The sequence below is a fragment of the Semicossyphus pulcher genome, unplaced genomic scaffold (genome assembly GCF_022749685.1).
Source record: "Semicossyphus pulcher isolate SPU_LCO1_2020_fin unplaced genomic scaffold, fSemPul1.0.p SCAF_1, whole genome shotgun sequence".
NCBI classification, from domain to species: Eukaryota; Metazoa; Chordata; class Actinopteri; order Labriformes; family Labridae; genus Semicossyphus; species Semicossyphus pulcher.
Window position 1 is genome coordinate 23,061,999 of NW_027211603.1, and position 15,184 is coordinate 23,077,182.

The following is a 15,184-nucleotide window of genomic DNA, read 5'->3' on the forward strand; positions in this document are numbered from 1 at the left end:
GAAACAATATTTGTTAGTGAAATCCCAGAGGACAAATATGAATTATTTTAATTAACACCATCTCATTGTCAGATAGGTGGTCTTTCTTATCACCCACTGTACATTAATATACAAACAACTTATGGAAGAAAGGTGCTCTTTTCTTACTATTGTTTCTTTTCTGATATTGTTTTTATTTATGTGTCAGTTGTAAATCCAATCCTGTGCACCTCCGAACGATTCAACACAAATGACTCCCTGTCATGAACACGGCTGAGCTGGATCTGCTCAACAGCAGTGTTTTCATTCCTGCTCGCAGCACATACCAATATGTGTATTTTATTCAGCTCAGCGTCGACTGAGTAATGTATTGAAATTATAGTCATGACAGGTGACAGTTCGTTGCTTTAAAACTTCATAAAAGCAGGACTGCTGCTATTTCAGGAGCAGATCTAGCAGCTGGGATCAGGAGGGAGATCGTGTGACTCTTTCAGAGGTATCGAAACAACTTGCTGCTCATAGCCAAAATATTATTTAGATGTACAAGACGAAAGCGTGTTCCCTTGAACATTTTTTTCTAGTTAAATAGCAATATTTTATTGACTGTACAATGACGAGACAAGAGTTGCACTTGTTTTTGTTGGGTTATACTTCCAAATTGCTGCTGTAGCTGTTAAAACGACCCTGCAGTTAGTGCGAAAACATGTAAATCACAACAAACCAAACTGCTGGAGCGCTGAAAGAAGGACTTTCTGGGTTTTTGCAGAGGCTTTGATAGAAAGAGTTTGACCTGGTTGCACTTTGGGCACCATGTTATCGCCCTCATCTGGAACTTAGATCCATTAGCTGCAAATACTCTATGTAACAATAGCTCAGCTGGGACAGAAGGACAAGTAATTTAGGCATAGCGACAAATCAGAACGGCCCATCTACTGCGGCCGCTCCTGAAATCTGCTAAGGCCAAACTTGGTCCATCTCCAGCTCTACAGTGTTTAGTCATTAAGTTGTATTTAATCCCCAAATGTTAACTGCCACTTGTGCTGCGGCGTGCCCTGCAGTCTGAATTTGCAAATGTGAAGAAACTATGGAAGAGAGAGAGCGAAACATGACGCATTTGGATACAAAGGATATTTAAAGTTAACAAGGACCCTTGGTGGTGGAGAGGAGTTGTGTACAAGACCCTGTAGTGTTATTAAAAACATGTCCGTAGATTTTAGATGTGCTTCACATCAGTAAATGAAAAAAAAAAAAAAGAAACAATAACCTGTATATTTTTGTGACGTGTATCATACAAGTGTGCTCCAACAATAATGTCCATTTGTGTAAATGTATTTATTTCACATTGTATATATTGTTCAATGCAAAAAGAGAGACCTATGATTCTGTAACTTAAACTACTATGGGTTGAAACATTACATGTGTTACTCCAGACTATGCCTTTCAGGATTATTACAGTAGAGCAATATCAATTAAAACCAGGCTTCCAGTTTTGACACCTGTCTTCTGTCTCTGATTTTAACACCAGTGTTGTGCTTCATTTTTTTTAGTTTTCACTGGGTTATGTTTGCACCCCATTTACACGCGCAACAGCTCTGTGAAAAACAAAGCACACATATTTAACCTACTTTTTCTTTCCATAATGACCAATCATCCAGCTGGGCGTTTGAATCGGCCAGTCAAATACATGCAAGGTTACATTGTAACTTGTTTTTCTACCCCGATTACAGCAAATACAACAGCTAAAATAATTGCCACAGTGATAACTTCAGAGTTGTAAAGTTTCAAACTTAACTTCCTCACTTGTCTTAATTCGCACCAGTACCTAAAGAAACGCAGCCTCTTGGTTGTGTTAATGCAGAGCTGCTTCCTGTCTGAACTTGTGATGAAGCACTGACTCAGTAAAACACACCTGTGGCTGTACAAGAGAGAGGTGGCAGCTCCACCTTATGGTCTGCGGGCCCACAGACGCCAGATACCTCACATGACCTGGGATTACTTGTGTTACTCACTGTTACCTGAAGCACAGCACAAATGGTAGACGAAGTCAGAGTGAGAAATCACTTTGTTTAAACAATCTAACTAAAGGACAAAAACATTCAACATGATTCACAGCAGTTGGGACAGTTCGTACAAGGTCCGGAGCACAGTGCTGCAACCGTCCCAAAGCACTGAGCAACAAAACCAGCCAACAAAAAAGCCATGTTTGAAAAACTTAACCGACTGTTTTTTCCTATACCTAACTCGACACATACCCAGCCCTATGCACACAAAGAAGACCAAGAAATGCAAACATGCAACATATCACCAGTTAATTTTGTATCCTGTCCAGGTGCAAAATAACATTTTAGCGGCTTCTTAAGGATACATACCAGAGTTCGGTTATAATATAGGACATGTTTAGAGCATTCAAAAAAGGAACTATAAGTGAATTTCTAGGCTACTATCACTTTGTTATTGTTCTGTATTTCAGCGACTGTCTTTCCTGTGAAGTGAAATGAAAGAGAGCCGAGAGAACGAGCGCAAAGAGTGGACAGGAGGAGAAGAGAGGGGGAGGTTAGGAGGAGGAGGAGGAAAAAGGAAGTGGTAACAGCTTGCTGCAGTAGGTGTCTAACTACTGTCCATTCTGATCTCCTGCTCTTGCCAAGGGCACTAAACACACTCACACACACTGATGTAAGACATACTACAACATTAAAAAGAAACAGTTGTACTTTCCTTTCTCCTCTGACTCTTTACCTGTACTGTTCTAAATAGTTACCCTTTGCTCTACTAGTTCACCTCCTGGTTTCTGTTTCTGTCTTTCCTCTACCAACCCTTATGTCCTCCTTTTACTCTATTCCCTCACACACTTCACTATTTCTCTCCCTCTCCATCTCCCTCTCCCCTAATAGCCAGCAGCAGTAAATGGGATGCAGAGGCCAGATATTTAATGTAGCGGAGAGCCGTGAAGCGTTTTAAGAAGCCTTTTTCTAACAGGGGGAGCCCTGACCTGCAGGCAAATATTTTTCAACCAGATGACATAAGAAGATATTAGCAGAAAGGAGAGCAAGATTTTTATTCCTTTTTTTTCCCCATCTCTCTCTCTCTAGTATTCCTCTCTCTCTCCTTTCTGTTTGGGTTGCTGCCTGGTCACCCGGCCCTCTGCACATACGTTTTATTTTACTTGCTTGCCTTTTGGAGTTCATTTATTTTATTTTATCTTTGATTCATTATTATGATACGATAAAAGCTACTTGAGCATTTCAGATGCTGAGGGGCTCTTATCGTTAACCTTGTGGAACGCATGTAAGAGTGGGCTCCACACGCCGCATCGCTAATGGCCAACTTTACTCCTCTCTTCTCCTCCTCCACCTTCTGGCTTCATCTACATCTCTCCATCTATCTGTCTCTCTCTCTCTCTCTCTGAGCATCTTTCGCTCCTTCATCTTGCGCCTCTGTTATCGCCTCTTTTCTCTCATAATCTCCTCCTACTGGATTTTTTTTATCCATGTTTCATTTGTCACTTCAGTATCCACATTGATTGTATTTTGTGTTGTATAAAAGAAAAGAAAACTCACAGGTCTACTGTACTCTACTCAGCATAACTGACTAATGAATGACGTAGCATTCAAGCACTAAGAAACAGAGTATGACACCGATCTGTCACCGTTTATCATTTTGATGAACTGGGTTTTTATATTTGGTTTAACAGTCAGCCGTCTGAAAAGGTTTATTAATATTACATTGCAGACATTACTTTTGGGATCCCACAGGGTACATTTTTCGGACCCATTTCATTCTCCATCTACATGCATAAAAGTTTCACTGTTATACCCAAGATACACAGTTATAGCTTCCCATAATAAAATTCTAACTGTAACCAATATTTCTACAATGTAGAAAGGACTGGGGAACAGGAAATCCCACAAATTAGGATTGACTTCAGCATTACAACTGACAAATCCTCCAGCCCAGCACTCACAGCTCTCTGGGAGGGATTGTCTGACAAGATAACAAAATTGACAGAAGGATGCAAAAGCACCAAATACTCAGGGTCACTGCTTGGAGAACAACATTAAACTGAACTGAAAATCTCCCGCTTCTCACCCTAAAAAAACAGACTCAAGTCAGAAATCTGGCAACAGTCTTTTGGGCGAATCAACATGAAGGACGACCTTTGTATTTTAACTTGAATAAAGAAAAAAGTAGCTGTCAAATCATTAAGTAATCCATCTTATTTTACACGCTCTGTGTTTCCCAATAAATTAGTTAAATTCATTTGTATGATGAAACTGTACCATAACATTCATAATGCTTTGTCAAACAACTTATATTTTAACAAGAATGTTGAAAGTTAGCTGTGCCAAACAGCTGATACGGCGCGCTGCATGCGTAGGTACACAGGGCCGTTGTGCAGGCTCTCTCACGCAATTGTGAAGCGGTGACAAAAAAGCGTACACTTAAACTAAGATGTTTGTTTAGATCTTCTCTTCTATCTCTTGGCCCCGTCTGCAGCGGTGCTAAGCTTAGCTTCCATGTATGAACCCTGGCTGGCTTCTCCTAACAGGGGCCGTGCTGACTGTTATCTACTGTTAGTGGCTGAAGTTGAAGTTAAACAACAGAGATTCAAAGGAGAATACATTTCTGAACATGGGCAAGAGCTTAGGAAAATTAAAGACCGACTAAAATGTGGAACAATTAATTAGTTACACAAACATCTTCTTCATCCAGAACTCATACTGGAGTCTGGGTTAATCTTAGCATTTTTCATGGGTTTGAGAGGAAGTCTGGATGTGATTTTCTTCTTCTTCTGTGGTGCCAAACAGCGTCCGTCTCTGAGGATGACCAGATCGGTTTTAGGTGCTGTGACCTGTGAAGTGCTAATGTGTGGCAGCTTCACACTGATGGTGTTTCAGATGCCTGTTTGGTGACTATTTATCCCCCCTTGTGTGCGTGTGTATATACACATATATATATTTACTGTATATCTATGTGTGTGTGGGTGGCTGGTTGTGTGTTCACTTTGGCATGTGTGATTTATAATTTTGCATCTTCCAGGGCCCACATGTGGTCATATGTAAGCCATATTTGTATGTGTCTAAATTTATTTTTGTGTGTGTGTGTGCGGTGTGTGTGCGTGCATGTGCGTGTGTGTGTGTGTGTGTGTCTTATCCCCGTTTCCCGTTGTATCAGTGGTGGGGTTCCCTCGGGTTTCACAGGGCTAGTGACATGGACTCACAGTGGTAATGGCCTTTCACAGCATCTAGCTCCCCTGACACACACATACACGCACACACACACACACACACACACACACACACAGTACAACACAGATAAGGAGAGTAACCAGAGCACAGTGAAACAAACAATCTAAAGCAAAAATATAAGCAAAAATTGAGAGAAATACACATTACTTGTAAGATATAACATGTGGAGCATCATGTTAGGGTTTTAATACAAAGAGAGAGGACCCAGAAGGTAAACATGCTTACTGAATTATCCATGGGATGCAGGAAAGCATTAAATATCTCAAAGAAAAACAGACAAAGTCAAGACAGTTCAAAGTTAAAAGAATCTGACTGGAACAGAAGCAGGAAGATAAAAACTAAAAACCAAGCGGCGACCTCCGGTGTTGAAAAATGAAGCCAATAGAAGTGCAGAAAACTGCAGTTCCTCGAGTGTCCACTTGAGGCTGGTTTCAGAAGCTAAGAAATAACATTATGGCAGATGGGAAAAAGCCGATTTTTACAGCAGAAATAAATATGTTCACAGCCTGGTTTGTTATAAAAAGCTAATTTTACTATTGAATATAACTGTACGGGGAGGATTGTTTATAACCCCCCAGTGAGTTACATGCTGGTATCATTGTCTTGATATACTTGCACGCAGGTATACTGTGCTCGCCATACCTGGCTTGTTAGCCTGTTCAGTGTTTATCAAACATGTATTCAACATGTCGGCCGGTGCACAGGAGTTGTTGGCTTTTCCCCGGAGAGATTACGGAGGACCGTAGTGATGAGACCGGTTGTTTTAAGTTTCCCGGTATGTGTCATTCACCTGAGTCTGCTTCTTCTTTAGACTGATAAATAAACACCCGCAGTCAGTCATTACCACAAAAAGACTCTCCTCTGTGGGAAACATGAAGTTAAACTAGCTCATTCACCAGCTAATGGATCAGCAAAGGCACAGACAGCTTTGTAACTTGGCGTTTGCCAACTCCTCGCTCCTCTGAGACTACTCAAGGAACAAGTGAAAACAATCAGGGAGGGGCCAGAGTCACACAAGCAGGAAAACCTTTACACCTTTACACACAAGCAACACACATGACAGGGAATGACAAAGTAAAACAAAAAAAGAGAACTGACCACTTAAATAAAGAAAATGTATTTATAGATAAACAATGAGATAATGTCTAAAAAAAGAGTAGAGCGTGGCAGAGATGGAGAGTAACTTTTCTTTCTCCTTGTTTGTCTTTGTCTCTTCTTCACATTTCTTTCTTCTCTCCTTGTCCTGTGCTCTCCATTGACCCTCTCTCCATCAAATCACATGACCTACTTAGCTTACATGCTAACTAGCGGACCACTCTTCTTGTAATTTATGGACCCTCATTTGTGCCATGATTTACTTGCCCTGTGTTCGTACGCCCCTTATACTCCTTTTATTCCCTCTCTCATTCATTCTTTGATCTCTCCTTCATTCTTTTTGTCATTCCCTTTTTTTTTAACTCTTATTCACTGTAACTATAAATCACCTGCGTTCACTTGCCTCTTTCCATTTCCCCAACATCACATCCTCTCTGTCATCCCATTCTCCATCCCTCTATCTCGCAGGGTGCAAAGTGGCTCCGGTGGCCGTGTGCGTCTGAGCTGCGTGTGCGAGCTGTAAGAGGGTCAGCTGTCAATTTGCACTTTTAACGTCTTAACTCCATATATGAGGGGCCATTTATTCTCCCTCTCTCCCCCTTCCCCTCCTCTTTCTGTGTCCATTGCTCTCTATCTCTCTCTGAGGACAGTAAATGTTTTAACTCTCCATTCTATGGGCCATTCATTAAGTTAGTGTACTTTAATAAATAGTCTGACGTGTCACTGGCCAGTGAATTAGTGGCACTTAAAATCACCCACTGGTGGCCGATAGATAGCTGAAGGTTTGATATGCAGCGGAAACACTTAGAGCCTACCAGGTGATACCACCTGATATGTAAACTAATAACACGTGAAGCACAGATAATTTCAAAAATATAATTCATTTATCATTAGTTATGATATACCAAAACGGAATAACGTACCATTAATCAGCAGACTTGTTAGGATGTGCGTGTAGCGGCTGGACTTTAAAAGCAGTAGGCATGAGGAGGCAGAGGTCAGGTACAGACCAACCAGGTGTTTAACTGACCTACAATGAACACATAATACATACAAACTTTACACATCAAGTACTGTGGACATTGGGCTGCAAGCAGCAGCAGCAGTACTTGATAGAAACTGTCAACCTTACTTCTTCTGTGGTCTTTATTTTGGTGTAGGCAAACCAGCTCAGAGGTGCATTACTGCCACCAGCTGGACTGGAGTGTGGAACAAGAGATACGGCAGTAATATTCATTTCTGACAATGAAGTAGTACATGTTCCACAGTTTGTGGTTGGCTACAGTGTTTACATTTTCCACTTGTGTCAGCCTTTGGTATCCTGCCACTGACACCCTCGACCCTACCACAGGTAAAACACTGCCCCTCCCCTCAACTCAACACTCAAACACAAGAAATACAATAAAAGACATCTATCCCACTCCAATGTCCGGTAGTCTGCATGGTCTTACTATATGTTAAACCGTACACTACACTTATATAACTCTAAGCAGCTGATTAAAGAACACTAACACCCCTACTTCAATCACCACACGGTGCCTCCTGGAACCTTTAAATTGGGGCTCGGGTTCCCAGGGGACTCTTTTAGGCCGAACACCGTGGAGAGGAGACACAACAAAGGTGAGTGACTGGCACTTAATGATCACATTTTCTCAATTCAGAAAAAGTTCCCACTACAAGTTCCCACAGTTTTTACCAAAGTACGCGTTATGTTAAGTGAACCAAGCTAAGTGTGTGTTTGTCTTTATGTCTTTATAGGCCTGACCTTCAATCACTTCTTCTGAGAGGCAACTACAATGTCCCTACACACACCTCCAATACCTGCAGTATAATTTAAATAAATACATTAAATCCTTAAGGTTTTTTGATTATTCCTTTTACTTGTACTTTGAGCCTTCATTGCAGTAAAGAATGTACATCCAATCCCAACTTTCAGTGCCAATGCAGGAAGCTGTGTTCATTTTATATGCCAGGGTAGAAAATAAATGTGTGGAGAATCAGGCAATGATTTGTTGAATCTGCAGAAGTGTATCTAACCAGTCTTTCCAAAATGTCACAGGGCAACTTCACTTGTTAAAAGCTACCTTTTTTTTAACCTTGCGGCCATGTTTGACAGTTGTATGCTGGGGTGATTTAAGACACTGCTCCATCAGTGTCAACCCTTGACTAGAGAGAGCAGTAAACCCTGTAGGTACTTTTAACAAGTGTTGTTTCCTTGACCTTAACCACAGCTTAACTGCATTCACCATATTGTAGATCAGCTGCCATATATGGGGGGAATGTCATTCACCATTTTTTTAAAGATTATTTTTTGGGCCTTTTCTGTCTTTGTTGATGGAGAGGACAGTGGATAGTGTTAAACAGTGGAAGAGAGAATGGGGGATGACACACTGCAAAGGGCCGAGGGTGTGAGTTGAACCCGGGGGCTGCCCGGACAACTGAGCCTCTGATTTAAAAATAGTCATGCTCTAAAGCAAATGTATATTTAAAAATAAATTAAACTGAATTTGTATGATACAAAGTAATAAATCCCAAGGTTAAACTTTAACTGAGCTCAGAATCACTGAAGACGAGTCAGTGACTTTTTTAAGGAGAAGAATAAACAAATTCTGTGCATTTCGATTGATCCCTACAGGTGAATCTAAATGATAGTTGCTGAGGTGCCCCGAGCTAGTAATACAGCCTTGACAGGGGAAAGGTGATTGGCATAGACAAAGTGTGTCTGAGTATGTGTGTGCCCGCCTCTGAGAGACTGGATGATTATGTGTATGTGCATTGTCAAGAGAGGCAGGAGGTTAATTCAATCCTATAGAAACGCAGCATGGAGGGGATTGGACAGCACAGCCCTGAGGGTGTCACTGGCCTCAACCCCAATAGGGGGCAGAAAGCGAGCACTCACACAAACACACACACACTGTGCACCTTGTGACTGAAGCCAAATTGTTTTTATATCTAGTTTCTGGTGCATTTCATTTAGAAGCAAGGAGGATAAATGATGAACATGGATTAATATATATCTATAAATAGAAAATGCTGCATAAAACAAGGACGAGAAAGAGGAGGACGTTTAGAGAAGAGCGGTGATGGAGGACAGTAAGAGAGATTGAGGGCACAGAGAGGGGAGAAGGACATGTGTGGGACAGAAGAGACCAAAATAGAGTATAGACGGCAGGATGATGCAAGTGGGAGAGTAAAAAGCATAAATAAACCCCGAACCAACACGGCAAGGAACATTTCCTGACAGACCAGCAAAGTCGCCAACTAAGCATGTGGCTGTGATGTTTCTGAGATGTGATGTTGCATATTTGAGTCATTAAACCTGAAGAATAGACTCCACAGGGAATGTATATAAAAATACCTATTTACATTTTAACACCTCATGTCGCTCATAGAAAACATTTTGACTCGATGCTGCTTCCTAAAGCGAGGCCAAACTAGCTTCAGGGTTGCAGAGTATAGCTTCTCTTCTTTCTGAGTGGGCCTCAAGATATCCCACCTTTTCCACAGGATTGCTTTCTTAAGCCATGTCAGACTGAAGAATCTGCTGAGGATTTAAGCACTGCACATCTTAAAAAAATCTACTCTTGGACTGTTTTTTAATTTGCACCAAATCATAAAGTTTTTTTTGTTTTTTAAAGGTACGCAGTGCACAACAAACAGGACATACACGTGCCGACAAGTAAGCTTAAGCTTTTGTAGCGCACGAGGAACCATGCAGTAACGTTTAAGTGAAAAAAGACACAATGTACTTCTTAAAGTATACACTCATGCAAGTGTACATAAATGATACTAAAACCTCCCAGACATGAGCGCACACATTGTAAAATCTGAAATCAACAGTAGCTGAATCATGAGCTTGAACTCACCACACAGCTATTAATCAGGAGTTAAAATTTCTCTTGAATGTATCAGGCCCAAAATAAATGCACTTGTGTGTGTGCATGCACGTGTGTGTTAAATTTCCATATGGACAACCTAATATTGTATTTTGCTAGAAAACACAGCCCGACCATCAATTTATTCCACTCTTCCTAATCAGCAGCGAGGCCACGGATGTCTCCATACATATTCATGCTGCTCAGCAGACTCCGGGAGACGATACATTTACAGCCTACATTTACCATATTACCCTTAATGTTATTAGACCAGCAAACACAATTTAGCCAAATATAAGTCATACATAAGTAATTTAGAAAATGAGACAATATTAATTGCGCGATCGTCATCCGGTTTTAATCCCGTTTGTGTGATAGCACTTCAATCTGTGGAATTGAATGTGCCTGGCTGAATAAATTAGTACAATCAATGTATGACTGGATTCTCTGTCATGTGGACACACTCTGTGCAAATCTATGCAAATGTCTTATGAGGAGAGGATAAGAGAAACTCTTCTCGGCTAACAAAGCTCTTGATAATCATAGCCTATCTGACACAGCGGTGTGATGTCATTTTCAGCCTCTCAGAGCACAAGAAAAACACAAGGAGGACAATGTGACGAGGGATGCTGAAAGACAAGCGTCCACTCTTTTCAGGGTAAATTTCCACTAGGCCTGTTTCCATCTCTCCATCTTGTATTTCACATTTATACTCAGATACAATTATGACCTTTATTAAACAGACTATTGTTTACTATAGCTATCTTACTCCACTTTCGTTTTCTCCTTCTTTCCTGCATTCAGTTTCATTCTCCTCCTTCCATCGCCTTCCACTTCATCTTCTCTCCGTCTCCTTTTGCTTTCTCCTTATTTCCCCTCCCTACCTCTATCCTAGCCCCTAGCCACCTCCCCTCTCCTCCTCTCCCCTCCCTTTGCTCCTCTCTGCCTGGTATTGATTAGAAGGCGAACCTCTAATCTCCTTAAGGTCATTAGGAACACTTAATTAAAACCTAGTTAGAATGCCTTTGTTCAGCCACAGCAAATTGCAGCTGTTCAAACGCGATTAGTATGATAACGTAAAAACTTGTCGGCAGGGAAAAATATAAGAGAGGCTCTTTTTTTGGTTCAAATGTTTACGTAATTTAAATGCAGAGCGCTTAAGCACACAGGGAAAGTCTGTAAACTACTGTATACTGGAGCTTCTGCTGTGTGTTTGTGTGTTGAGGGGATTGTTTATGTTTTGCTAGAGGATGTTCAGCTTTATGAAACAAGCTAAAGGATTTATGCATGTAACTGGCTTATATTTCAGGAAAAAGTGTACACATGTATCAGAACATTTGTCTGTTTCATGGGCAAACGATTCTGCTCTTATTCATGGTTTGGTTATTAGTTTGACAACAGAGAAAAATGTACATCACATTTATTTCTCCTGGTAAACATGACTTAAATCAGATTTTCTTTTACATTTTAAAAATGTGTATTTTAAATGTCAATATTTTAAACTATGTATCATATATATCGCACAATATGTTTAGGTCACTTTTACAGAAGGCTTCATCACAGACACACTGTAATTAGTACAGTGTATGGTTATGGTAATTTATGGTTAATTATTACTAGGGCCCAGTTCAAAGAACACATACAGTAGCTTTGCATTCCTGGTGGCCATTAGATTTCTGACCGGGAGAGACAACTTGCCTTGAAATTACAGGGCCCCTTTAAGACATTCTTAACAATGGCTTTATTTCAGCATCTCAGTTTCTCACGGAGGTATGAAGTGATCAAAATGTATTCTACATATATACATGGCCTACCAATAAAAATTCTTCTGCTCAAGTCTCCTTTTGAAAATCAATCAGACTCTTTATATTTTGAACAGCATGCTTTAACATAATGTTTTATTTCAGTGCATGTTTTATTTTTATCTAATTTCTTCCCTCTGTTTTTGCAGGGTTCAGATGGCTTCTTCTTTCTCAATGTTGTTGTCTCAATGTTTCAGCAGCTCTCTCCCTCGTGACACACACAAGTTACAACTGCAGATGATGAGGCAAAAAGAGTTAATTAGATCAAAATGAATCAGTAATGTAAATAATCAAAATACATGCAAGACCTATTTGAGTACATGTAGGCCTACTTTGAATAGTCTTACAAAATATGATTCTTGTTTGTTTGGGGCAACATATGGGTGAAAAACTTAATTGTACATTCTTCTTTTCACTATCTGTGACAGAAATGAATAATATAGCCTAAATCTGGCTATGCCAACATCATTTTCGTGCTTGTTGTTTACTTGTTTTTTGCCATCAGTGCCGATAGATTACACTTTTAAATGATTACACTCTTAAATTAATTAGTATTTAAGCAAAAAACAAAGATTTGACAGTCTTTCTGATGATTTAAAACCCACATGCTCCTTGGTAAGAGCAGATCATCGTTGCCTAGCGACGGCAATAGCGTCCCTCTCTTCTCTGAGAGCCACTTGTCTGAAACTCAGACGCATCCCACGCAGGCGGGGGGCAAAGCATTACCACCAGGCAGGGGGTAATTAGGATATTTTAATCGCATATTAATGCCTCCCTGTCACAGACAATCTTTACTACTCTGTAACGGATGCAAAACGGATATGTCGCTCTGTTTGTTCTCACGCCGCCCCCCGGGCTCTCAAGTTCCCGTTACTTGGCTCTCAACTGTGTAACGTTGCATCCTCGTTACTTTGTATCCTACCGCCTCGAGCGCTGCTGGCCAGATGGCTGCTCGCGGTAATCTCCTTAGCAGCGCGTGCAGCATATTCTGAATGAGACGTACGACAGAAAGAGAAAAAAAGGAGCTGTGTCAAGTTCACTTGTACCATCATACAGTTTTTCTTTCAAAGTGTGGGCTGGAATAACGGACAACCACTTCAAGACATGTTTGAAAAGGACTATTTTTTCTACTGGAGCAATGTCTGCTACCGCTGACAGACAGGTGTGCGCGTGTGGAGAAATACAGTTAGCTTGTTTTGTTCGACTCACAGCAGAGCAACAAGTTGAATGTGTTCTGACGCTGCACTTGTGATGAGGACAGAGCTTTTTGCTGGGACTTCACAACGACAGGTAAAACATGATAGTTTAGCATGTTACAATATCTGCATAGATTTACAAATTTGTCCTACGACATACACGTTATGAGATACACCGTGAGCTTTCCTATTTTCTAACGGACACGGCAGGCAAGAGGGTCCAAGTAATTCAACACCCGGGATGACTGGCTGGCCTCTTTTTGTGTGTCAAAATGTGAAATTGAAGCTGATAAGTATTGTAATGAAGAGAGCTTTGGCCTAAGCCTCAATTTCCAACAAACTTATGTGAAAACCCGCTCAGTTGGATAAAAACCTGGAGGCCAGATGCTAGAGGAAAAAGGGCATGTTTAATTCAATGGAAAATGAAGAAAAGGGAGAAAGCAATGTAGCCGTATCCGTTGAGCTGTGCCTCCATCAAGCTGTACATGATAGTGTAGGCTTTGGCAAGGGAATAGCCTGCATGGCATTTCACTCTCCTCAGATTTGTCTCATGTTGGATTTTGGTCTGACCACGTCTCTCTTTCCTTCTCTCCTTCTCTCTTTTCCCTCTCTAGATTGTGAAATCCTACCTATCATGTGAAGGCTTTGGTTGTGGTTTGTGTGTAAATGTGTGTGTGTGAGTGACAGAGACAGTGTAACAGAAAGCTAAGCTTCGTAGCCTCACCCCAGGGGCACTGGCCTGTTAAAAATGTCCCTGTAACCCTGGAACCATGAAACCATGACAGTCATCACTTATTCAAGCGCTGCTGGAAGGTTTCCGAAAAAAATCCAGGTTCTTGAACGTCCCCCTGACTCCGGGAATGTTCCAGAACCCCTGTCTGAGATCCTGGAACCCCGGACCATGCCGGACCCCTCAGAGATACTGGTACTAGAATCTAGTGGGGTCAAAGGCCAGAGATGGACAGAACACAGAGACGACGAGGGAGGAGCGGAGGGAGAGGAAACGAAAAGAGAGAGACAAACATGGAGCAGAGGAGTCAGCAGAGAGCGGATATATAGAGGAATAAGAGAGGAGCAGTGTAACTTAAGGAATAAATGCAACAAGGAAAACCTAAAAACTTTGGAAAAATGTGTGAAATGTAAGGACAAGAGCAGGACGGGTGTCTCTGGGACAGGTGAACTCAAGCAAAGGGAGGAAAGGATGGAGGAAAGGAAGAAGTGGATGTTTTTTCCTTGGCTATTTCACCTGATAAACATCCCTGAAGGAGGAGTGAAGAGAGGGAAAAACATGATGAAAAGGATGCAGAGGCATTATATTTCCCTCCGGTTAACTGTCCTCCTCTTCAGCCTGTGTCCAGCACCTGCTTCATCACAGGTAAGAGTGGCCTTCAAGAGCCTGTTCTTATTTTCTATCATTTAAAGAGTGTTAGTAATTGTTAACAGACAATGCTCTATAGAAATTATTTAAAGACTATCAAATGAGAAAAATCACAGGTGTTGCTCACAACATTAATGAGGATATTTTGACTTGTCATAGCAGGAAAAACACAGGTGAAACAAATGTCGTTAACGAGGGCTCAGTTGTCCCAGTACACCATGACAGTGAGCATGCACAATACCAGGGCCCTGGATCTGCTCCTCTACATGTAAAGAAGTCCTTTAATGTTAGTATTTTCAACAGTGACAAGCCAAAATGTCTGATGTGAAAAGGGTCTGTTGCTGCATTTAAATTGGAACTTGTTAGCTCATGGTTATAACATAGGTGTACACAATATGCTTGACATTCAAATATTTATAGTCAAATGTTTCCTACGAAGCTAAGGATGCTAACAATTTAGCAAGTTAGCAAGTGGGTAACATAATGCAGGACATGCAAAGGCAAGATGAAAGACAAAACTACTTTTACAATATATTAACTAACCATCTACCAGAAAATGATCTCCCATGGCCTCGGCCATTTCTAAAAGAGTCAGCAACATGTCACAATTCTG

At 41.0% G+C, this 15,184-nt stretch overlaps 1 protein-coding gene across 1 annotated transcript in view; it reads left to right on the plus strand.

Annotated features, from left to right (window-relative positions):
- Positions 1 to 13,971: 13,971 nt before the first annotated feature.
- ush2a (Usher syndrome 2A (autosomal recessive, mild)) overlaps positions 13,972 to 15,184 on the plus strand; it is a 201,605-nt gene continuing 200,392 nt past the window's right edge. The window contains exons 1-2 of the mRNA XM_069660129.1: positions 13,972 to 14,143; positions 14,552 to 14,568. Coding sequence (XP_069516230.1) covers positions 13,972 to 14,143; positions 14,552 to 14,568 — 189 coding nt within the window. The remainder of the gene's footprint in view (positions 14,144 to 14,551; positions 14,569 to 15,184) is intronic.